The sequence below is a fragment of the Drosophila guanche genome, unplaced genomic scaffold, assembly GCF_900245975.1.
Source record: "Drosophila guanche unplaced genomic scaffold, DGUA_6, whole genome shotgun sequence".
In the NCBI taxonomy this organism is placed as follows: Eukaryota; Metazoa; Arthropoda; class Insecta; order Diptera; family Drosophilidae; genus Drosophila; species Drosophila guanche.
In genome coordinates, this window is record NW_022995747.1 from 343,583 (window position 1) to 368,782 (window position 25,200).

At 45.0% G+C, this 25,200-nt stretch overlaps 2 protein-coding genes across 5 annotated transcripts; one reads left to right on the forward strand and one right to left on the reverse strand.

Annotated features, from left to right (window-relative positions):
• Positions 1 to 1,140: 1,140 nt before the first annotated feature.
• LOC117582990 lies at positions 1,141 to 1,887 on the reverse strand. Its single transcript, XM_034271138.1, has 2 exons — positions 1,758 to 1,887; positions 1,141 to 1,706 (listed from the first exon to the last, which is right to left on the reverse strand). The coding sequence occupies exons 1-2, from the start codon at positions 1,833 to 1,835 to the stop codon at positions 1,218 to 1,220; spliced, it is 567 nt and encodes a 188-aa protein (XP_034127029.1). The 5' UTR covers positions 1,836 to 1,887; the 3' UTR covers positions 1,141 to 1,217.
• A 7,326-nt stretch (positions 1,888 to 9,213) lies between these two features.
• Positions 9,214 to 24,940, forward strand: LOC117582986 (G protein-activated inward rectifier potassium channel 3). 4 transcript variants are annotated; one of them, XM_034271117.1, is made up of 5 exons: positions 9,214 to 9,565; positions 10,850 to 11,462; positions 22,413 to 22,527; positions 22,747 to 23,467; positions 23,530 to 24,940. In XM_034271117.1, exons 2-5 carry the CDS (start codon positions 11,062 to 11,064, stop codon positions 24,234 to 24,236), a joined length of 1,944 nt encoding a protein of 647 aa, XP_034127008.1. In that variant the 5' UTR covers positions 9,214 to 9,565; positions 10,850 to 11,061; the 3' UTR covers positions 24,237 to 24,940. The 4 variants fall into 4 exon arrangements, with proteins under 4 accessions (XP_034127008.1, XP_034127011.1, XP_034127010.1 ...); XM_034271120.1 differs by lacking the exons at positions 9,214 to 9,565; positions 10,850 to 11,462 and adding an exon at positions 14,712 to 15,518; XM_034271119.1 differs by lacking the exons at positions 9,214 to 9,565; positions 10,850 to 11,462 and adding an exon at positions 18,719 to 19,162.
• The last annotated feature ends 260 nt before the right edge of the window (positions 24,941 to 25,200 follow it).

Sequence of the window (25,200 nt, forward strand, 5' to 3'; positions counted from 1 at the left end):
AATATAAACGTATTTGTTCCTTCCTCATCGGGACGAGAATTCAATGTGCAATTTTCTGTTTAGTTCCGAAACTGCGTCGCGTCTCATTTGTGTCGCCGCGTGTGCATCGCATAAATGTTGTAATAAAACGTTAATCAAATAATAATTGCCACTAACGTGTGTAATTGCCCATCACATAGGCGTCACTGTGCACAAAGACAACAACATTAGTAACTACATTCACTTTGGGTGCGAAAGTAAAGCAAATTCAATTGGCCAAATGAGGCGTGGAACAGAATCTAATGTGATCTGATCTGATCTGAACTGATCTACTGCGAAATATATAAATATATATCACAGTAGGAATGGTAAGGAATATAATTTAAGTTCTTCCCAAAGAGCTTTCAGTTTATTTTGAAATCCGAGCCAATAGCAGTGTAAAATCGTATTATTATTTCAATTTTTCAAAGTTCTGGGTCGAGTATTTGGAAATTTATGTATAAGCAGGTGGGTTGTTCAGTTGTCACTTGCCCAATTGATATTCAGGCCACTGGCGAAGGGGTCGGAATCATTTATCATGGTAACAGAACAGAATAGAACAGAACCCATGACTGGCCACCTGTTGCGTGGCAGGCAAGGGCAGAGCCATTGCGAGCGTTAAACAGCTGGACAAAGTCACGGGCCCCCCGACAGGCGTCAGCAGCCATAGGCAATAAATAATTGCGGGTCGAAAGAATTTAATTCCTGCACTTGTCATGTCAGGGGCTCGTCACTTTGATAAACTTTGCATGCGGAAAGTCTTAGACGGGCGACACTCTTTGTTCCACATTAAAGTCCCTGAACAGACTGTTGTGGTGTCATGTGCCCGTCAAGGAGTAGTCCAAATATCAGGGGATGGACTCGACATGTGACAACTGAAATGACTTTGCACCAGAGAGAACACTTTTGAAATGTCTTTGCACCAGAGAGAACACTTTCCACATTTCCACAAATCACAAATCATTGTGTGGGAAGTGTTTATGGCATTTGCTAAAACGTTTCCATGGTTTCGGAGGGGGAAACACATACGGAGGGGATCTCTATGCAAACAGGAAATGCTAAGACTATTAATAAATACTTTGCACGGAAAGATTTTCGGGAAAAATTATGACCACATGAGGAAATCATAGAATGCACTTTAATTGGAGAGCTCTGACACATCGGGCAGATCTTTAGAGGAGCCAAGAAATTAACCGAAGTTACACCCTATAGATGAACAGCCCGACGGTTATGTGGACCGCGATGACGGCCCCAATTGCAGATATTATATCGGTTTCCATGTTGGCGATAAGAAAGAGATTCTTTAGCACCACAAACTTCAGGGCAAAGAAGGTGGCCACAGGGAAGCCGATGATCAAGGAGCAGTAGAACATCAGCAGCAGAACAACGAGAACGGGGTGCTGCGTTTGGGCCTGCTGTGGCAGAATGATCTCCCACTCGGACAGCGTTTCGATCTTCTCCATGCGCGAGAACTCCTGCTGGAAGATCAGGCGGAAGATGTACACTGCGATCAGGATATGCACCACAATAACTGTGGCCACACCCGAGCCAATGTCCACGTTTAGGTCGCTGCTGCCCAGGATGCCATACTTGAAGCCGCAGAAGATGAGAACAGGACAGAGCATGAACACGAGCAGGAAGTAGATAGGCTGCTGCAGTCCATTCAGCGGGACTTCCGCATGGCATTTCTGGGGGTGAAATCAATCAGTTTCGTATGAGAAACCATTCCAAGTGCTAACCTCTATGGCTGTGGCTTCTTCCAGGCTGGGAAGATCCTGCGGGGTGCCCGGAAAAAGCTTGCTTGGCCTGGCAAGCATTTTCAATCAGCAAATCCTATTCCAGCATAGACATGTGACGAAAGGCCAACTCTGATGAGGTAGACAGACATCCCCTTGGCCATAAAAACGTTGCCACAATTAAGGCATTAACTTGAAGTGACAAAACATCCTCATTTGGCTCGGGCATTAAGAGATTGGCACGACTCGAGGCAGAAATATCTGGTCCCATGACCACGCGACATAACTAAGTATAAGTACGAATACTAAGTATAGTATGATGATAATAAGCCCCCGTTTCGGGGGAGAGATTAGATAGCTCTCAGAGGAGTTAATCAACCAGACACAGGAGTCCGAGAGCGAAGAATGGAACGGTAATATGAATAGCAGTCCGATAAAGTTCTCAAACTCAAATCAACGTCGTGATTTTTATGGGCTCACTCGAGTCAAATTCCCAGCCCCTGAATTTATAGCCAAGCGATTATATGTGGGGCCAGCCAGCTCCAGCTCTTGGTATGGTCAGCTGACTTGACTCTTTTGTTGAACGGTGTTTCCCCACCCAAAATTATGAGTAAACTTCTCCACAAACGATCCATAAATAATGAGAGCTTCTGTCAGCATTGTCAGCAAATTTCAGGGCAAGTTGCCCTAAATCATAAGATGGGGAGAATCATTCTACGGATGCTACAACAGATGTGGTTCACTGATCTATAATATTATGATGACTGGCAGAAGATGAATCTTTGGATAATTATGATGCGATTAAGGGATTTTTTAAGTGATTGTCGACATTGCAAGGATGAATGAAATATCTCCTATGTTTAGTTACTATTTCAGTGACGTTAATTTCGCTTTCAGTTCGCTATCTCGCATTGGCTGGCATTACTCATACGCCGTGTGGGCCAATTGATTTTGTGCGCCTCTGCAGAGGCTTGGCGCCAGAGCGGTCGCAGAGAAGACTAAAAATAAATCGTTTATCTAATAGAGAGCAAAGTGTGGGCAGCACACAACAGTTTTTGGGGGGAATTTCATGGAGGGTTTAATCAAACGAATTCGTCTGAACTGCTATTAATATTCCTGCAATGATAAAGAGTTAAGAATAATTTGAATTTGGGTATTTTTATGCTGATTCGATTGGTTTGGTTGCCAGGTTGGGTGGCGCACTCTTCTTTTAGCCAGACATTCTGGTCTGCTGAAGAGTTGGACATCAGCCAAATGAGCAACAGCTGGCGGCCACAGCGGAAGAGGCAATGAGAGGCAGGAAAATAATGACAATTATATTATGCCAAGTTCACACATGAATTGGGTCAAAATCGGACACCTGAGATGAGGCGCTGCTGGCCAGAAAGGGTATTGCTCATTGCCCGTTGCTCATTGCTCATTAGACGTGGGCCACAGCAGATGCTGCAAATTTAATGACAACTAATGGCAAAACTATTTGAAATTCAACTCCTGGCGGGACGCATCCACTTCTTCCGGGACAGCATTAGAGACATGCCCTTGAACCAGAGCAAAGCTATTTGCACGCATCGAGCTATTTATTCATGCATCTGTGTTTGCTTCTACTTATATGACTGCAATTATGGTAATTGCCTCGTCTGGGGTCGGTAACGGTCCTGGTCCCAGTCCCAGTGCCACTGCCGAGACATTTCCTGGGCTACCCGGCACTTCGTTTGCGTCCATTTGTTTGCTCTCTTCTCCACCCAGACCAAGTCAAGCCAAACCATACTCCACATCCACCCACTCGACTCCCTGTCGACTGTCCGCAGTCCTCAGTCCTCAGTCATGTGTCCCTGTCTTCCCTCGTTGGCCTTGACAAACCCATTGACCGTCAATTGAGAGTTGACGAAGCTTTATTGGTTTCCTTCGAGTGTGTACGCTCCTCCGAATGGAATGCCTGCAGTGGAAAAATTTCCGCTCTTCAGTGTCAGCCGGATGCCACTTGACCAGGTCGAGACACATGTTCAGGGGCCATTGTTCGGCCCTTAAACCGCTTTGCTGGGAACAGGAAGAGCTGCGACAATGGCCAGGGACCCCCTTGTTGCCATCGTCTCAGCCATCGTCAATTAAAAGTTGCTTTACTTCTAAAGCTCTCAAAGTGCCGCAGCCAGAGGAGGAACATTCGTTCGTCTGAGGAGGCACAGCCAAAGGACAAACACTGCCACAGACCCATAGCCAAGGGAGGCAAAACACTGAAATGTTAAACCAACTGTTGATACAATAATTCCGTTGCCTGAGGTCCATTATCCAGCATCAACCCCGTTTTGCATACAACACTCAATCGGTATTTGCGTTTCCATGAAGCGCACACCCTCCCCTCCCGAAGGAAAGCAAATCCATCAAGCAGCCAGCAGCCAGCAGCAGTCCGGGTCATAGACACTGGACAAGTTTAACGCACTTTCGATTGTGATTCTGTGTATCCTTCTGCCTATCCTTTTGTGTATCAGCGGACTACTTGGGGCAGGTCGGTTACATCAATTTTCTGGGCACTCAACATAAATTTATTGGACATGTGGGAGCGCTCAACTTTGAACTGAAACTGAACCGAAAACAGTTCCAAACTATTTGCTGACCCTTAGGATTGAACCTTAGATAACCTCTACATCTGCAGAACTTTCCAGAAGTTGTCGCACAATTGAATTTTCGGTGACAAGTGATGGATGATTGCTTTGACTGCCATTGTCCTCCCTCCGGGGTCAACGCGGGGTCTCCCTTCGTCGTAAAACAACAGGATACGAGTAGTAATGAACGCATTAATGAGACCCGAAATAGCAGGACCAAACTGCTGCCGGGTCGGGCTACCAGAGTCTATGAAATGGGAAATTAATTAAATATCATTTGGCAGAAAGATGGAAGTTCCTTTGATTGCTTAACTCCGAATTTCTGGGAATATCTTCCTATCTGAAACTGCTAAACAATCAGAGTCTAGACCTAATCAAACATATTTAGTTTCCCTCCAATCAGTGGCTACACATGCTGAGAGTCAGGTACTCAGCGAAAGCAAACCCAACTAAAAGTCACCTGTCGTAAATTTTCGCCTGCATTTGCCTCAAATATTTGTGCAAAAACCCAGCAAGAGTTACTTTGCGTAGAGTCAACAATTGTCATGCGACTGCTTAAAGCAGCAGAATCAGAATCAGATACAGATACAGATACATGTAGATACGGTATGATAGCAAAAGACCCCAGGGACAGGCACGAGTCTGAATTTATGGGAAGCTTTGTTGACCAGCCTGACAAGGAAGCCATTTTCCCCTCTTTCCAGCTATCATCTGCCGTATACCCATCCCCAAAACCCCAAATATTGTCCATGTCATCATTATTTGAACATCCCTTCAGATTTCTTTGGAATTATTTATTCTGCAAAGATAAATTGATTCTTTACTAGGGAAGAAATCCATTATAGTCCATATTTACTCAGGTGTTCTACGTATTCCCCTCCGATAAGTGATTGCCACAGGCGCCAAGGCGCAGTCTTTGACTTCAAAAAGCCTTTAGATTAAGGTGATTCCGTTTCGCCCATTCAAAACTAATTAGGACTTGAAGAGAATTGATTAAACTTACATTATCGTTGGCTATTGCACCAATATCAGCAATTGAAAAGTATCAACAGGAATGGCTTAAGATTTGAGTATCAACTGGGGCAAGCCCAACTGGAACTACACAAACAGCTGGGAGCACTTGTAGATTAAGTGTTCTGGAAGTGTTGTAGGTGTCTCCCAGAACTGTGCTCGTACGTTTAAGAGCTTCAGTTAGGGAAGGAATCAAGTAGTTCCGCTGGTAGTTGCTCTAGACTTTCCCCTAGTTATCTGCATATCTGAAGAGTAATTACTCGAAATGGTAATTAACCTTGAAATCATCTGTGCAGCGGAACCCAGGTGATCCATCTTCATTGAGAGCGTAGCCATCACTCTACTCCTGACTCCCTACTCCTGGCTTGAGTACATACTTTGTGCAAGTAATTAACTTTTATGGACCAAAATTATCTTTGTTCAGTGCTCTGAAGAAATCGTTTGGGTTAGGGGAATGTCATTTACATCCATCCGAGGTGAGCCTTGATTTGTATTCTGACTTGCAGCGATGGCCCGAACTAATTGCAGCTGGATTCATTCTCGGTTATTGTGGATTGAGCAAGGAGACCTTGGTCAGCGCTGGGCAGGATGGCATGCAAATGGCTGTGGTCTGGTTTGGCCCACTTTGAGGCATGCAATGCCGTCTCGGAGACGGAGTTCAATGGCCCACCGTAGTCGTGGAAGGTCGTAGAAGGACGTCAGCAGGGAGCCAACGCCAAGGACTCCTCTAGACTGCTCCTAAGCCAACCGCTTCTCCATTGCGATGCGGAGCACGCGAAGGCGACGAAGACGATGACATTGACGTGCGTTGGCGCAGTGGCAGCGCCCCCCAATCCTTGTGGCTACCACACTTTCTTATGAACCTACCGCCGTATGCACCTGCTGCCTGATTCGCTTTACGTGCCACTACTGTTTATTGGCTTGCGATGGCGACGAACATTTATTTTCACTTGCATTTTCTTACCCAGCCAAGGCCTGCATCCATCCAGCCTTCCACCTAGAGGCTAAAAATAGTTACAACCCCTTCGTAACAATCCGCAAGTAGGTCGCCGAAAGTATGCAACAGTCTTTGTGTTCCTTATTAAAAACCGAAATGCAAAAACAATACGAAACTCCATAAACCGCTTCAGTGGAAACCCGCACTCACATGAGAGAGGGGATTATATTCACACAGTACACAGAGCTTTCTGTACCGTTAAGCGACAGCACGTGCATGCAAATGCCTGCTTGTGTAACGGACACGTGTGAGTGCCCGTCTCCGTCCCTGTCCCTGCTCATGCAAATGATTCAATCCGAATGATAGCTTTTGTCAAGAGCTGCTTAAAGATTCCGACTCCCACCCGATTCCCAACACCAACCATTTTTAGACACTGTACTGTAACCAAGTACAGTTGCCCCTCTTGAGGGAACACACACGCCGTAAAGTCACTGTCACTGTCACTGATGGAATGGGTATTTGAGGGGTGGACGGGATCCTAATTGGCTCTCGCTTACACACGCACATACTTGAAGATAATCCAGAGAGCGGGAGGATGGATGAGGCGTGTGTTGTGTTCTCTTTCTTCTTGGCAATTATATAAATCTAAGACAATTAAGAGCACACCGCAGTCCGAGCTGATTTTATACATATTTCCAAAGACACGCCACGCGTGCCGACCATATTCGGGGTAAATACTCGCATGGGAATATCAAGCAATTGACGTCAGTTGTGGGTAGAGCATGGATATAGATCTTGGAAGCTGAAAGCTTGGTAACTTAACCTGAAACAGTTTTACTTGATTTGAGCTTTTCACGAAAAAAAAGTCAACAGAAATGTATTAATTTAGTGTTCATTTATTCCTTTCAAATGAAAATAAGAGAAAATAAGAGAAGAATGTGTAATAAAAGTTCGCAGAAATCACTCACGTGAACAAAACTTAAGTATTCCCCAACACGAAAGATCCAAGAGTCACCAGTTTCAATGAATATTGTAGCCAAATTTTGTTTCAAAATCTGTTTACATTGAAACGCTAATGACTCTCAGTGCCGCCACGTGCCGTCGTGTAAACCTGATTATCCAAAAGTGGCCATAAATCAAATAGTATATGCGAATAAGTGGTCGAGAAATTTGAGTACGCCAAACAGATTGTATTATCCCATTCTTCAGCAAATTGAAAACGTGATTCGACACCGAACACCTCCCACCTCCCACCTCCCACGATACGGAGGAGGGAGCCTATTCAATTAGCCATTCATTTAGGATAATGGTCGCATTACATGGACCCCTTTGCATGGCGGTTTCAATGGGTTATTACCTATTATTGAGTCGTGAATACAAAGTGAATCACAGCGCACAGCCACAGCAGCAGCGGCGTTTGCCAGATATTTCCATTTACATTTCTACTACTAGAATGTATTTCCATTGAAACATGTGACACCTTGCACTTTGCACTGATTGTGTTTGTACTGCGCCGCTCGACGACGGCAACGGGGAAGGCAATTTGCCCAAGGTGGAAACGTCGGTAGTACTCTCGTAACAGTGTGAACAAGGGCAGGGATTCCGAGAGATTTTCGATGTGGGGATGTGCTTTTCAGTGTCGTAGCCCCACAGAACTGGACCGAGTGGAGGTGGAGTCCAGTGCTGCAGAGGAAGAGCACTGACAAATGCGAGAGATTTATGATGCAAATTGTATGTGACACTATCAGCTGACAGTGCTTTATCTGCTCACAATGCAGCCATATACTATATCAGGGGGAGCATATTTTTTCGGGGGGAGTTTTCTACTAAGTTGTCTATTTATGACTGTCGACTCTTGATGGATATTCTGTCCATCGATAGGAATCTTTTGCGCACTACTCGCACCCGAACGAAGATGACACCTAGCAGGTTCTTCGTAGCAGGTGAGCATGTGAGGGGATGTACTTTTGACAGAAAGGATACCCAACGCACACTTTCTCTTTCCCTCTGCTGGCCACAGCTTTTGCCGGTTGGAGTCACATGGCGCCCACATCTGTTAGTCAGCAAAAGCAGAAACCTTCTGACTAGAGATGGGCTCGTGAGAGTCGTTAAAATCACGAAACTGAAAGAAATATAAATGAGATTAAGCACTCACAATACAAATTAAGTTGTTCTAAATAAGATTTTTAACAAAATGGAAAACAAAATGTATATGTCTGAAGGTCCTAGTTTGTCCTTTATATGTACAATTTTTGAGGAAATGCAACTGATAGCTTAAAGATGAAAGATTGCACCTTGGTGCCCTTCTGTTTCCTTTGGTCACGAACGAAATGAAGTGGTTTTTGTTTTTGGCACGGGTTCGCCCCTTCATTTCTCTGTTGCGTCTCTGCTTCTGACAGATTCGGAAATGCTGTAAAGAGTGACAAAAACAATGCGAGCCGAACCGAACGCCGACGCTACGCGACACACACACACGCCGGTGCCTCGCCTCTCTCGCCTAGCCTCGTTTGCTTCACTCGATAAAAGTGTGTGCTAGATGATGCCAAGGTGTATGGATGCAAGGTGAGGAGGCACACGAGTGCTAGTCAATTTTGTTGGCCATCCGTACGTCTGAATTCTAAGTAGCCAGGCTGTGAAATTGAATTTAAATATTCCATTGTCGTAAGAGGAGTTGGTTTGAGCATGGTTCACCTTGTTTGACACACACCTTGGATGACGCTTAAGCAGCTTTTTGCTTGCTGCTGCTGCTGCTGCTGCTGCTGCTACTGGCGCTGCCGCTGCTGCCTGCTGCTGCTCACTTTTGGATAATAAAACTGGCAACGCGCACTCGAGCGCCAAGTCAATTTGCAAATGCTGCTCATACGCGGCGGCGGTGGCGGAAAATAAAAGAATTCACATAAATACTAAAGTGCGCCAGGCGGTAATACTTGCCTGTCCCGGGTCCCTCAGTCACCTTCACCCACAATCACAAAATCACCTTCTCTCCTCCCGTTCCGTACCGTTCCCACGTTAACCGTGCGCGTGCGTACTCTGCTACGTGTCCGACGGCAGAGAGCAACTCCGCAGCAGAGGGGCCTCCCAAGCGCAGAGCTTCACGGCAGTCTTCATCTCGTGTCGTCCCTAGCAAGTCCAGTTCGAAACATAACGGACGAAATTCGGCGACAGAAGTCGCGACCGCGCGTTGCTTGCCCAGATAACGGTGTTCGCGAAATACGACAGAGCGGCGAGAGCAGCGTGCCAGTGAATCAGAAAATCTAAAAATTGTACGGGAATAAGTTGTGGTTACTGTACAAATCAAACTCAAATCCATCAAAAACTCCAATTGTGGAAGCTGAACTGTTTTTTTTTGGTTTTGCGAATTTCACCTTCCACAAGTGAAAAACGTTTAGTTTGGTGTTGCTGTTCGATATGTTCCCCTTCATCCTCCCCGTGTATGGTCATACCTAGACGAGATTCTCTAAATAAAATGTTGACGGCATTTAATTTGCATAAAAAAAACAACGAGCGCGTTGAAATATGAAATTATGGAAATATTCCAACAACAACACAAACACAAACACATGAAATTAACGCTCGTACGTTTCATGAGCATAAACTGGCTCTCGCTCTAGTTCGCCCTCTCCCTCTCTCTTTTGCTCTATATCTGTCTCCGTCTACCTTTGTTTTTGGTGAATTATTATAAACAAATGGGCCAAACAGTTTACTACGGGACAGTATATTCCGTAAATATTTATTTTCCAACAAAAATATTGAATGCATATCGGGAGCCAAAAACATTGATCCAACTGCGCCACAGCCACAGGATATCGCATTATTTTTGGATCAAAATCCAAATCGGCAGAGAATATCGGGGGAAAGGCATCCATTTCCATGTTCAGTTTGAATGAGTCAGTGCTTCAAAATGTTTGAACCAAAGAGAAAGTTAAATACCGTTGAGAAAATAATTTTCAATATTTGTGCTAATAATTGAAAAAGTGTGCTAAATAGTGAGAATTAATTAGAAAAGGAATTAAATTCACTATTTTCAAAAGTCTTGGAGCTCTAGAAAACTTTAAGTAGAAAACACCTTTGGAATTGGAGAAGACTAAAGAAATTATTGATGGAACAGTTCAATGCTAAATAAATACAGCTTAAATATGAATCCTTTAAGTGCATTCAATATTTGGTTCCTTAAAAATATGGAAATACATTTGGAGGAGAGTTAAAGTGAAAGAAACATGTGTATGTGGTGTTTCTATACCCTTGAAGAGCACTCTGCGGCGTGGACCCAGCCGAGACAAGCACTTAAAGCCAGACACGGACAATGGCAATAAAATAAAAACCTCAGTTTCCAAATAATTAGCAACATTGTTTGAAATTGTCTGCCAAACAAAACGAACTTTAGGACGTTGTTAAGTGTGTTAAACAGATTTATTGTAGCACGAAGGGAAGAACAATACAAAATAGATGTGGGCACTGTTACATATACAATGTTTGATCATCAGCTGGAGCACGCGGATGATAATGAATTGCATTTCTAATCGCCTTTCGTGTGCTGCTCTTTGCAGAACTCCCAGTGGACCCAACACCACGAAAAGCACTCTCCATGAAAGGCTCCTCGAGCATACCCAGACCGCAGCAGAAGAGAACACCCAACAACTTTCCTTTATAACGAATACTCCCCGCTAACCTGGACCAAACCGCGACTAAGCCAAAGTGAAGACACACACAGCGAGTGTGCTACCTACCGACTATCACATACCGTAGCCGTAATTAGTCAATGCCAAATATGATAGTCGACAAGTCGGATCTGGTGGGCGAGAACGCCTGGACGAAGCTGCTGCCCGAGGGCGACAAGGACAAGACCCCAATCATTGTGAAGATGAACAACAGCAACAACAACGAGACCTCTGTCCATCCGGAGAGCACGCAACTCAGCGTGGACCAACTGGTGGTGGCCACCACTCCGAGCGGTGTCTCGGAGACGGCCTCCGGCGTACCCGCTCTCGAGGAGAGCTACAAGCGCAGTGCCACCTATGCCTCGAACATCAACAGTACCGGGGGCGAGTCCAGTGGCAGTGGCACTCAGCTCTCCCGCAAGGAGTCCATCCTGGGCACCTTCCACCGACAGCTCAGACGTTCCATCAAAGCCGTCAGCGAGTCCCCCGGACAACTAAACAGGTGAGTAATCCCTCTCACCTAAGACGATAGATAATGAGCACTTCCTGTTTGTGCTTAAAGAATATTACTCATCCAAAACAATGAACCTTCATTTAGATGGCTCTTTAGAAGATCCAAGTATTAGTAGGCCATTGTATAAGTGGATGGCTGTGGCTCTTCTATTATACTATTGTTTGCCATGGCAAACAAACTGGGATTCCGATATTCACTAGCATAAGGAATATTGATCATTTCAGCACTTGTTTTGGATACCATAAATGCAATGTACATAAACATGTAATTCGATTTCGAGAAAATTCACTCGGTCAGTCATTCTATTAAATATAGCCGCATAATCCAACGCCAGACAAATTCGGCTGCGAACAGGCAGAGAAATTATTTTCTTTGGCAACGCCTTCTCACACACGCGTGTCTCTGCCACCGATAGGCCGGGCGTATCCGTTTCACGTCTGACGTCTGACCACCGCCAAATAATGCCCAAGATAATGCAATCATGAGCCAAAGAGCATGGGACATACACTGAGAAAGAGAAATAGAACGATGGAGTGGGTCGGGTCGGGTCGGATCGGATGGGAGGCAGTCGAGCGAGATAAACCTTTTGAGTTGATTGCCTGAAATGACAAAATTGAATTATTTTTGATTTAAATGCCGCGACTGTGGGTGGACAATTAAATATTATTTCCGCCTGCTGTTCAGCCAGAGACAGAGCCAGAGCCAGATCCAGAGCTGGGGCAACTGATTCTGATTCTGATGCTGCCTTAATTGGGCTTAGAATCCATGCCTTGTGAACGGCCCTGACATTAGGCGTGCGTGTGTTGTTTGCAGAGCCACACTACACACACTTTATATCTACATATTCTGAAAGTAAACAGCTCTCTCTCTCTCCCTTTCTCTCTCTCTCGCCGGCACACTGTTGACCGACTCTGCTGTAGCATGTTTATGGAGAACATTCTACCGGGAGGGTAGGTAGAAGAGCTACTAGAGTCAATGATCGCACCTGCCCGTGCGCACCTGTGCCGTGATCGCATTCTGGCGATCTCTGCCTTGACACGAATTTGCATAATGCGAAAGAGCCGCCGCAAATCGGAATCGGAATGAAGTGTCTCGCTTTTCAGAATCCACTTTGCGGCCCATAAGTCAATTAAAAACGTGTTAAACGCCCCGACAGCTCATTGCGGTTCGTTCTGGCCAAATGCCAGGGGTGCTCGAATCGTAGGGGATTTCCTATGCGGATCGAGGCGAGAATTATGCTGGTCAAGATCTCCCCCCCGGCTATATATAGGCTGCCACTGTGTGAGTGGGATCCAATACCAATGTTTGCACATTCTCAATGGTCCGATTCGGCACACTTTCTTCGGAGAATCGCAATCTTCGATTGTCTGCTGTGCGTATGATTAATTTGCAGCCGTTCAAATAGTCAACAGTCGACAGTCGCAGCAGGCGGCACTCGTCCTCCCCCTTTCATTTCCGCTGAGAACTGATTTGGCCAATATTTGGAGACGCGACGCCACTCGAGAGCCAAAAGTTAACGCCAATAGCCTGTCCGATTCACCTGTTGCTCACGATTCAGCGAAATTAATTATTTTTATTATGATAGATTCATTTGATAATTCCCTCGCTCCCCAGTGGAATAGCCCGCTGGCTTGTTGACTGCCGATAATAATAATTCGCAGAGAGACAGAAGTATTACTTTCGATTCGACTCGGTAGAGATTGGGCAAGATCTACTCATGAACCATTGATCACATGTTCCTTAATTGATCCATCCATTATGTATAATTTTTAGACGGTACTCGTCATAGATCTTGCGACATTTAAGGCTCTCCAAATGGAAAACGATAAATAAGTACAATTATTGTGATCCATCTAAAATGGTTAGAATCTAATCACCAGTTACCGGAACATTTTTTGTTCTGGAAAACCCTTCAAAATGGATTTACTCATACCTAGGGTACGAATTTAATACCTTAATTCCAGAACGTCACTTGTAGTTTTCAAACTTTTGATCCTTCCCACTTGATAGATTGAATGATCTCCGGGGCAACCTGTCCATGTGTCCATCATGTGATTGAGGAACTTTAGAACTTTCGAGGTAGAACGGAATGGAGACCCTCGTAAAATGGGTTGGGCGTGTGCAAAAAGGCGTGCCATTGATAGCTGCAAACAATACGAGTATCAAATATCAGCTGCGACTGAAAGGTGGCTATAAATTGTTCGAAATGCAAAGGAAGAATTGACTCGTTTGAAAGTCGTCATTTCTGAATGCGTAGGAGGTACATGCACTTCTTTGATCTATTTTTAGGATGGGAGGTAAGAAATCTGAACAATTTTCCATAGATTCCATAGTCCAAGCCAAGAGCCGTGTCCAGTCCCAGTCCAGTCGAGACGCTAATCAGTTAACGAATCGTGAGTTCATTTGTTTCCCCCACTAAGCAGACGTGCCTGATTTGATTATCGAATATCGTGGCTCTACCGCACAGATATTCATATGATTATTTCGCACATACATACATGTGTATTATATATTTCTGTACATGCATATGCCTTATGGCACTAAGGGAAGTTGCAGTTATAAATTGTGTTTTATGCGGCGCTAACTGGCGAAAAATCTTTAAACTTGATTCACTCTCTCCCTCTCCCACCCTTCCACAGAGAACGGCTTTAATTGTCTTTTGTTTTGTTTTTGTTTTCTTTAATTTGACAACAATTTATCGAAACGACGATCATTGCCGCCGCCTGTCAGGCGAATGCAACTGTTAAAGCTTAAGGCGATTACATCTGCGACAGCCATAAAGTGCGGAGAATTGCCTTGATTTGAGGGCGAATTAAGCCTGGGGCTGCCAGCTTCCTGCTGCCATCCCAACGAGGGCCATCAAGGGAGGGCGAGAGAGCGATAGCGAGAGAGATCTGCCATTCGGCGTGTTTCTCCGCCAAATAATCGAGCGACAATTATCAGCTGTTGTATATCAACAGCTCTCTCGTGCTGTGTGTGTGTGTGTGTGTGTGTGTGTGTTTTTGTCATTCTGTTTGTGTTTGCTTTGCTTTGCCGTTACTTGTGCCGGACCTCTTCTGCTATCGCGTCTTCCACTTGAGGCTCAAAATAAAAAGCAACAAAGCTGTCAGCCGAGCATTTCAGTTTTAGTCGTCTTCGCAGAAAGTTATACACCTGTCCCGCCGCTCACCGAGCTGCCACTCTCTCGCGTGATCGCGTGATCGCGTGCTCGTTCTCTCGCTCTCTCTCTCTCTCTCTCTCTCTCTCGTTGCACCAACGACAATCTGTGTCTCTATTTAAGCGAACTTCTGTGCCACACGGTGCTCAGTTGTGAATGCGACAACACCGTTGAAAGAGTCATAGCAAAACCGATAGTCAAGTGGAACGTGCCACGCTTGAATATTTTGACGTAGTCCGTCCGACCCGTTGCCGCCGCCGCGACGCGCCGATCTCGCTGTGAATATAATGAGCGCTTTTGTTTATTTCAAAATAAAAACCATTTTTGCCTTTCCCACCACAAAAAGAACGCATTTCTGATCAAGAGCCGCCAGAGTGGGCACAAATTGTATCATACAAAATCCAAATACGAATAAAAAGAGTTCCGTTTTGTGTGTTCAAGTTTATCGGTGGAGAAACCAGCCTCACACACCACCAAATAATCCAACCATAATCCCACGATAACGTCATCCGCTGCGACACCCGACAGTATTAAAAGTATTATTCAAAACAAGTGCTCGAATCTTTTATTGTTTTCCAAATGCAAATTTCAACGCTCTGCTGTGACCACTGTTCCAACTGAGAGAACAAGAACAACGCTACCGCAGGAGCAGCTCAGGACAGAAAGCGAGAGCTTTTGTTGTTGCTGTCAAAGGCCGCAATTGCTGCTGGTGGGCCGCAACACTAGCTAAACATTTACATACTTAGTGTTACACAACTTCAAGGGAGGGCAGCCACACGTGTTTGGACTGAAATATTGTAACGCCTCAACATTTGTACGCAATTCCTTGTGGGCAACATGAAGCGTCTGATGACCTGGGAGCGTGACCTGGTGGATGCCATGTACGAGTAAGTGGCAAAGACAAAACGCTTTCATTTATCACATAAGCATTATGTATATACTCGTACATGTACCCGTACTCGTACAGTGGATAACATTCAAGTAGTTCAGGTTTTCAATTGCATTGTTTTGAAGAGACAGCGGCATCGGCATCTCGGCATCACGTGCTTGCCTCAAACTTGTTTGAATTCCATTGAACTCGAGGCATAAAAGTGACCACTCCATTGGGAATTTGGGGTACAGTAAAGCATATACTGGTCCCTTTGAAGAGTGTGTACTGTGCAATGTCATCAAGCCAAAATAAAATGTATTATGTACGCGAGCATGGCAACAGCAGCATAGAAAGCAGCAGAACAACTCTTATACCAGCCGCCATGCAGATGCATCAGCTGGCGTACGAAAAACGTATAAGAGAAACGCATGTGAGCTTCTTCGAATAAAATAGCGAGAGAGAGAGAGATAGAGAGCGATTGCTGATCGTTGGTTGAATTTAAATGCCGGCACCTTTACCTTTATAAATAATTTAGAGGCCGGTGAGAAATACCTTACCATGCTGGCAATATGCCACCAACGCACGCAAAACAAAAAAAAAACAAAAACCGTTTAGGCTTTGGTAAGGATTTTCTCAAGTTTAAGATAGTAACGATTGCCTGCACACTTTTTTATTTGCTTTGCGGCTCACACAGCTCTGGCGATATTTGCATTTGTCCATAGCTCTACAACTATGTGAGAGATAAGCAACAGTAGGAAAAGATAGCAGTAGGAATATGCAGAGCGCTTATCTGGTGACTTTTGATTGTAATAAGGAAAAAAGGTCAAGGTTTTACTGTCGCTACTGTTCTACGTATTTGCTGATCAAATAAGAAATTAAGTGTAACCTTGCGGCAGTGCCAGATGCTCTTGTGGAGAATTTAGCTGTTTGGGAATAATCGAGAGTCAGGATATCAAAGATATCTTTTGCTTTCTTAACTTTTTCGTACAAACAACATCGAAAACGTATGCCAATTTCGTAATTGAACCATAATAAAATCGACTTTCCACAGCCATAAACTGAGGATCAGCCACACCTTTGTGGAGACTGTACTTCAGAGACAGTTCTGGGAGGCGGAAAGCGTGTAGTCATTAGCTCTCTCTTGGCGTTTATGCTTCTTGTGCAACCTTTTGTGTACCTGCTGACAAGACGCAGGCGACTGTCACATGGCCATAATGTTTGCGCGGTTTATTTCTGCTGTTGCCAGTGCTGCTCAGGGGCTGTGTGTACCTTTCTTAGTGCGAGTGTGAGTATTATTTACAAGTGTGCCGCAAGCTATTCGCGATTAAGACAGATAAACCGAATCGCTGTTCATAAAGTCTGCCCTGCGGCCCCACTGACACTGCGCATTGGTTAGCACCTGGAAACGGAGCTCCGACTTGGGCTTGGGCTTGGGCTTGGCTTTAGCTTTTGGATGTGACTCACGAGATGACAGATACATTCGCTCCGCTTGTTTGTAGATACTTTTCCAGTTAATGACGAACGGCGAGAGCTCTGTCGCTGTCGTTGGGGATTGAGCCACCGCAGCCATCTGCCTGGTTTTTGTGGTCATAATTTCTTTATTCGCACACTAATTGCGATCGCAATTCAAGGTGGAAACTTCCTAGATCCAGACGGTGGGTAACGGCTCTAATATCATCGCCAAACATCGATGATAAATACTCGGACGTGCTAAACACTTCGCTCAATTTGGGTGCTCTGTGTGCTCCGGTTTCCCCAGCGACACACGCTCGCAGCGTGACTCCAAAGCTAATAATATCTCTGCGATTAATATATTCATTTGCGAAACTTTAGCAAATAATAAGGGCTATAAATGTTTGAAGATGGACTGGGAGAAAGTTGTATTTATGGGATAATCAGAGATATTTGACGTACCTCTTCCGTAGCTATTCCTTGAACCCATTCTTGGCACTAAACTTTGGACCAAAGTACAAGGCTTTGGGGGGCACTATCTCATCTCTCTCTGGCTTAAAGGTAACCACGCCGTCAGTTGGTCTTTTATGAGCTCTAAATGCGTGAATCCTTCTTTTGACTACTGTCCGTTTCCACCGACTTAGTAATCAGGGCCGTCTTTGGACTGTCGAAAGTTTAGTCATAGTGTTTAGTGGTCATATCATTGGCATAAGATTGCCATATCTTTACACCGATAGCAATGCTTGACTACAACTGCCATGATTACTGCCTTCTGCTGTTGCTGCTGCTGCTGCTGCTGCTGCTGCTGCTCATGCGTCACAGCGTTGACGTCACACAATGTTTGGGTTATCAGAGGTATTGCTCTAGTCTTGGTATTAGTCTGCACTCTTTATATGCAACATTACTCATGGGAATGGGTATTATGGGCTCAGACATCGCTAGCCCGCCGAGGGCTTTCCGTTCTTTCCGCTTCCAAATGCTCTATGGGCCAAGAGTAGCGTCTGCGACGTGATCGAGAGGCACTTGAGATAGGAAACACCCCAAAGCGCCATTTTGTACAGTTGATGGATTATCACAAGCCCATGAAAATGGTAGCTGTAGAACGGGCGGGGGTCATTCAACTGCAGAATTCGGCAGACAACTGCCAACAGGGAAATTCTGTCTATTTTTACACGAGCAAAGTTCGAGGGAAATCTATCTGGCAGATAGAAGGCAGCAGCAGCAGCATGAACCGGAAAGAGGGGGATATGTTTGAGATTAATCGCAGATAAATATATTGTTCGTTCTTTCCATTGTTTGTTCGTTTCTGCAGCAAAACAAATATTAATTGAGTCAGGCAATCCGCAAATATCTGATTAGCTACTGGAATAAAGCTTTCCTTGAATGTTCCCCCAACGATCTCCCACAGCTGGCGCCTTGGCCATGTGTCAGTCCCCAAGAAAAGCCCCATGTTAATGGGGCACACAGATATCTACTCTCCTCACGTGTGTGTTTGTGTATTTGACAGATGTCCATGTATGAGTAGATACAAGCAGCACGAACAGAGTACATGTGTAATTAGGTGAAATGAGTAAATGAGGCGGCAAAACCGACAAAAACAATTTGTTGTGTGTGTGGTGTGGTGGGGTATTCGTGGGTTCGTTCGGTTGGCTGGGGGATTACGGCTGGGAATATCAACAAAGCGACGAAGGCAGACTTCTAAATTTTGCTGGCCCGACAACTGCCGACAGTTGGCTAAAAGTTGTGCGATTGCACAGTTCACCCATTAAGAAAGATACAAGATATATTTTACGCGATCCACAAATGAACTGAAGACTGAAGTGAAGAGTTACCACATAAAGAAGAGTTACCCATCGAAATGCTTTCGTGTCCCTTGTTTGACTGCTCGTCGGCGGCACATCGTTGCCTCGTGCTGAAACACTGTCCGTGCTGTATTTTTATTTCAATGACAAACTAGAGCAAGAAGAAACGTTTTATCAGTGTTTTTTGTTTGCCAAAACGAAAAGAAGAAACAGAGAACAGCTAGAAGCTCTCTGCCCTGCAGAGATTCTGTATTTTGGGCTCCGCACTCTTGTGATTCGATAAAAATCAACGATTGATCAACGCACTCAAAATGTCAGAGATACGCCGCAGTCTCAGTCGCCTGTCGATGATCATGTATCGTGCCACACATTCCAGCGAACAGTCCTGGGCGGAGGAGTTGCTGAGGTAAAAGGATCAGTGGAGTGGCTTAAGACTAAAGTGTGGCTCGGATCTCACTCGCTCAAAGATCATCCATCTCGATCTCGATCGATTTCTTACAACATTTTATGCATTCCTAGGCTAAGCGCTCTGTAAAGCCACTTCTAAGTAGATTTTCTCACATTCGCATAATTCCAATCTACCAAGGATTCCGGTTCTAGGCGTATTTAGTTGTGCAAACATCAGTGTAAGTGGGCTTAACGGGGTTTCATAACAGTTGTGGAATGCTCGATAGTCGCTCCGTTAGTCGCCCTTGAGGTTTATTTAAACAGCTTCGATCTCATTGCTAGACATACGATATTTACCGTACATAAATATTCGCACAATACGAATATGCATCTGTATATTCAGAGTGGGGAATTATAAATGGATGTTTAATTGAATGCCGCATAAATATTTGCCTGGCTTTTTAGCTAAAAGGAAATGTATACAGATGTGTGTGTGTGTGTGTGGATGGGCTTTATTCTATCTACCTTTAAGTTCAAAGTTCATCTAGATAAAAGCCTGTGTCAGCTGTCTAGCATTTATCCGCATCTGTGCAACATTTTGCGCCCCAATTTGCCCCTTCCTGTGCACGATTTCTGCGAGTGTCCATTATAAGTTGACAAGATTTCAGTGGCTATATATTCAGATTCATAATTATTGTGCGCTCTTGCCATTTACATTTTTGGCAATGTCAACGGATTGGTTGTATGCCATTAAAGTGCAGCACGTTTCAGAATTATATGAGACTCTGTTTGAAAATATAAAGAAACTGAAGAACTGTATCTCTCTGGCTCCCAATGCTCGCTCTCTCTGCTCTGCTTCTCTCATCATTCCTTCACTTATTGCTGAACTTACACTTCCACAACAAATGATCTATCACTTGAAAATCCATCCACATATCACATGATAGTATTTCGAAACGTGCTGTAAAAATGTCTGGCACTATTCTGTGCTCGCTGATTTGATTTATGGCCAGCACTTGCTACCGATTTACAATATCTTATTCGCGAGATATTATGGTTCATGCAATGGCCATAAAACACTCCACGGAGGAGACATTCAATTTACATGCTCCAAACATTTCCCCAGACAGACCTCAGGTCAATGACGTCAATGGGAAACAAATGATCAAACCAAAGCCCACAGTAGATTATGATCACGACCCTGGTCAACTTATTTGCACCTTTGAAAGTGCATTTTCACGATCGACAGAGAGAGGGTGAGAGAGAGACAGACCCTCCGACTTAGAGAGTACAATTTATTGGCCCCTGGCCAGCAGCAGCGGTGGGGGGGGAATGATTTGTGAAATTCCATAGCGTAAACATCTCAAAAGCACCTCTAGAATTGCACCTTCGATTTGGTTGCGTTTGGCTTGTCGAAGGTTAGTTCTGTTATGAATTTAAACGTTTCGGTTTGAGTATATTTCAGGGGCTTATCTCTAAGGCAGAGCCTCAATTGCAGGTCATTAGCCATTGGCCCAAGGCCCAGGGCTTAGCTCTATTATATAATCTGTTGTGTAGTACACAAGTGTTTCTGCGTATCTCTGGAAAACTGGACTATACACTTCCAGCTGATATCAAAAATGCTGTCGCTTGTGTCGTTCCATTCAACTTGTACTCGTGTACACCCCCCGCGGCATCAACCAGTTCTTCCCCCCGAGAAGCCTTGCACAGACTACTTTTAATATTATTATTGCATTTGGCAAACAAACCAAAAAATCATATCATACGACAAAACAACTCAAAGCCGGTTTATTTGCATGAGAACACAGCAACGAACAGCATCTACAGGAGGCTTTGACTTCATTTAATGAACTCTAATGCCACTCCACTCCACTGCCCACTGATAATTCTACGAATTTTGATGGAGCTGCGCACCTGATTCGCAGTTCTAAAATCAAAAGAATCGTCATGTTTTATTCTAAGAAATTGCATAATTTAAAAAGGTTTATAATATGGCATGATGAGACTTTTTACGCAAAATGTTATTTAGCTACGATTCTCTCTCTTTATTCGTGAAAATGTAATTATCTGTATTATTTTAATGTTATGTGAAGTATTATGAATGCTATGAATGTCTATGATTTGTTATCCGACATTTCTCAATTCATTAATTTCCTATAATGAAAATTGTGAATGACATAAATCGGACTGTGCTTTCATTACAAAATTTCTATTCCATTGAGTTTTTATAATGCTATTAAATCATACAGATGTCGCCAGTTATTTACTGCCTCATCATCAGCTGGCTCTTGCTAAAAGTCGAACCTAGATAAGCCATTTGTAAGCTTCGGTTCTTAGGAGAGTGAGAGAAAGGGAGAGAATGATAAAGAGAGAGCATTCCGTTAAGTAGTCGTCGTGTGTGGGGAGCATTCCGCTGGAATGGAATCCACCATGCACAGAGAAGCGTTGGAGGTGGGGGAAGAGCAGGAGAGGGAGGGTGCTGATAAAGAGTGCAAATGAAACGAAAATGGAATGAAAATGTAAAACAGAAACTGCACTGATTTCTGTTTTGTGTGTTCAGTCGGCAAGCGAGGGAGGAGAGAGCATTCACGTTTACAGTTATTCCGGCAAAAACTTGAGCAAAGCTTTCAAAGAACCCGTCATGATGGGTCTCCCTCCTGCGCAGTGTTAATTAAGCTTCAGTGATGATCGCAATGATCCATAGAAGATCTCCTCAACACAGCCAAAACATTAATAAGCAATGAGCTTCGTATTGGATTCACGACTCCTAATGCTGTTCGTTATCGGCCTGGTGTTTGTCCTATGCTTCTCCAGTATTGTGCTGCAGGCCATGATGTGGTAACAGAATAAAGTATCCTATAAAGTATCCGCTGATGTTCCATCTGGCAATGTGTTCATGGGTGGAGTCTCACTCAGAGACAATCTCTTTTGTGATGTGATTTCCTGTTTTTTGCCAAGATTTATTCAGTTCCCGAACAAAGACACATTGCTACATGGTGTATTCCTTGTGATTGAATGTGTCTTTTCTTCCCCTCTGTGTTTTTAAAGATAGCAAGACGTGTGCCCACGAGAGGTACACACTAAATATAAAGATGAGAAGCATTCGGGGGAATGTTGTGTAAATTCTATTCTGATAAGCACCTGCATTGAAAGCAGGCAAAAGCCGCGTCCCCCAATCGCACTCTCATCCAAGACTTTCCCCTAAAAGAACTTACATTAGTAGATCCGAAATATTTGACTCTAACATCTGCTCTGTGGTGTGCTTTCAGGTACCGGCAGACACGTTTCAGCTCGCGGCGTGTCCGCAAACGTGTGGTGTTCAAGCATGGCGAATGCAACGTGGTGCAGGGAAATGTGGCCAAGAGACGTCGTCGATATCTGCAGGTGAGTCGCTGAGAGCAGGCGTGTGGCAAGTGCGTGGCTATATCTGCCAGCGTACCTCTGGTGGCAGAGGGGTCTAAATATAGCGGGTCTTTCTCTTGCATTTCCGTTTGCATAACTCAAACAGAGAGAGAGAGCTAGAGGGGGAGACTAGAATAGGGTCTTATGTAAAGTCACTTTCAGTGTAATTGAAAATTGTATTCGTTTGTTTCTTTTCAACAGGACATCTTCACGACATTGGTGGATGCTCAGTGGCGCTGGACGCTGCTCGTTTTCGCCGCCAGCTTCGTCATTTCGTGGGCCTTCTTTGGGTTCATCTGGTGGATCATCGCCTATGCCCACAACGACCTGGAGTACATCAATCTGAGGGACAAGCAGCCCGATCTGGTGGCCAATATGACGCACACGGTGTGCGTGACGGAGGTGAAGAGCATCATGACCGCCTTCCTCTACTCGGTGGAGACGCAGACGACGATCGGCTATGGCAATCGCTACGTGACGGAGGAGTGCCCGGAGGCCATCTTCACCATGTGCATCCAGTGCATCACGGGAGTCTTCATCCAGGCCTTTATGGTGGGCATTGTCTTTGCCAAGCTCTCGCGTCCCAAGAAGCGCGCCCAGACGCTGCTCTTCTCGCGCAATGCCGTCATCTGTCATCGCGACGGCGTGCCCTGTCTGATGTTCCGCGTGGGCGATATGCGCAAGTCCCACATCATCGAGGCGCACATCAGGGCGCAGATAATCCGCAAGAAGGTCACCAAGGAGGGTGAAGTGCTGCCGTTCTACCAACAGGAATTGCACATAGGCGCCGACGGCGGCGAGGATCGATTGATGTTCATCTGGCCCACCACCATTGTCCACAAGATCGATCGGAACAGCCCACTGTACATGCTCTCCGCCTCGGACATGCTAAAGGAACGCTTTGAAGTTGTCGTTATGCTGGGTAAGTCGATCATTCATCTCCCCTTCTCCCCGTGAAGTAAACTAATCCATACTCGCTTGCAGAGGGCGTCATCGAGTCCACTGGCATGACCACGCAGGCGCGCAGCAGCTATCTGCCCTCGGAGGTGTTGTGGGGTCATCGGTTCGTCAATGTGGTGTCCTTCCGCAAGGAGACCGGCGAGTACGAGGTGGACTACACTCTCTTCAACAACACCTACGACGTGGACACGCCCCTGTGCAGTGCCAAGCAGCTGGACGAGCTCAAGTCGGAGTACTCGAGGAGCGCCAAGAGCTGCCTGGGCGCGGCCCCATTTCAGGATCGCGCCCTCTCGGCCAGCCTGTTCCAGCGCATTGCCTCCGCGGCATCGGTGGACCATCTTGATCCGGCGAGCGACGAGTCGCTGGACTCGGGCCGTCTGCAGATGCGCTCCCATTCCATTCCCAACGGCGTTCTGGCCAGCGAGCTGGAGCCGCTGAACAACAACAAGCAGGGGGCCTCCTTCACCATGGGCGGACTGACCATAACGACGACGGCGCCCAGCATACCCAACCTCTCAAGTATTAACGAGAAGACCAACTCTGGTAATTCCATAAACAGCAGCAACTACAGCAACAACAACAGCCTCAGCACGCTGGCCATAGCATCGGGTCCTGGCAATGGCACTGGCAGTGCGCCAGCCACGAGTCCCAGCAATGGCAGCATCCGCAAGTCGAATCCGCGTCGCCTGAGCATCAAGCAGGATCAGCTGCCCATCGATTCCATATGTTGATATTATTACAAGTTGATTGAGGATGCGAGGAAGGAGAGCTCTTCCCCATGCATCCCCTCCCCATCCTCCTACGATGTTGTATTCTATTTAAGTGTAAGGCTCCTCCTCTATTCTAACTCTAACTCAAAGTGCATAGGTTAAGCCAGATGATTCCCGTCAAAGCCATGGAGCTGCTGCAGCTGTGAAACTCTCCCCCAAACCCTGACTCCCATCCCATGCTGAAGCGGAGGCAATTTGATTGCTTCCGAAGGAACCAAGCCTCTAAACGATTGTACTATGTATAGCCTAATGAAGGATGAATGATGAATGATGAATGATGAATGATGTTCGTTGATGATAGCTTTAGTTGTATTGAATTTACTATAATTAAGCTAAACAACATTGATATTACCGCAAAGCACGATGTGAGACACAGAAACCAAAATGCTGCAACTTCCTCGTAAGCTTAGACCACTAGAAAACTGTTTATAAAGCTCACTTTACATAAATAAATAATAACAATTAGCTACTATAATGACGTGAAATGAAAATGAAATGATACGAACGGAATTTTGAATTCCCTTTTACCCCATTCTAATTGTTGAACATCCCCTGATAATAGATAATTATAATAGATAACATTTTTAGGCACAAAGTAAACTGTTTCAAAAACACGAGCTTGAATTCTGAATAATGTGTGGACAATAAAATTGTATGAGCATGAATGAACTTTATGTGTAAGTGTCGGCAAGATTGTGAAAATGAAAGACCAAGAATATACCCGTATAAGATAAATCTAAAACTATTTACGTTTCCTTGGGTTGGGCCATGCTTTGGATCGTTTGGATTTCGAAAGAGTCTGCTGAAAATCCGAAATATAGCAATTGGGAAACAACCAATATTTCATGAACCGTGGCATACTTTCAGGCTGAGCGGTGCATGCGATTGCGCAAAAATTAAAGTATCTTTTAGGGTTATTATTTAT

Excerpts from the sequence above, each read along its gene's own strand:
- LOC117582990 (XM_034271138.1), bottom strand. The coding sequence starts at position 1,835 with ATGCTTGCCAGGCCAAGCAAGCTTTTTCCGGGCACCCCGCAGGATCTT. Across the intron at positions 1,707-1,757 it reads AAGAAGCCACAGCCATAGAG|AAATGCCATGCGGAAGTCCC; the intron begins GTTAGCACTTGG and ends TTTCACCCCCAG.
- LOC117582986 (XM_034271117.1), top strand. The coding sequence starts at position 11,062 with ATGCCAAATATGATAGTCGACAAGTCGGATCTGGTGGGCGAGAACGCC. Across the intron at positions 22,528-22,746 it reads GACGTCGTCGATATCTGCAG|GACATCTTCACGACATTGGT; the intron begins GTGAGTCGCTGA and ends TCTTTTCAACAG. Across the intron at positions 23,468-23,529 it reads TGAAGTTGTCGTTATGCTGG|AGGGCGTCATCGAGTCCACT; the intron begins GTAAGTCGATCA and ends ACTCGCTTGCAG.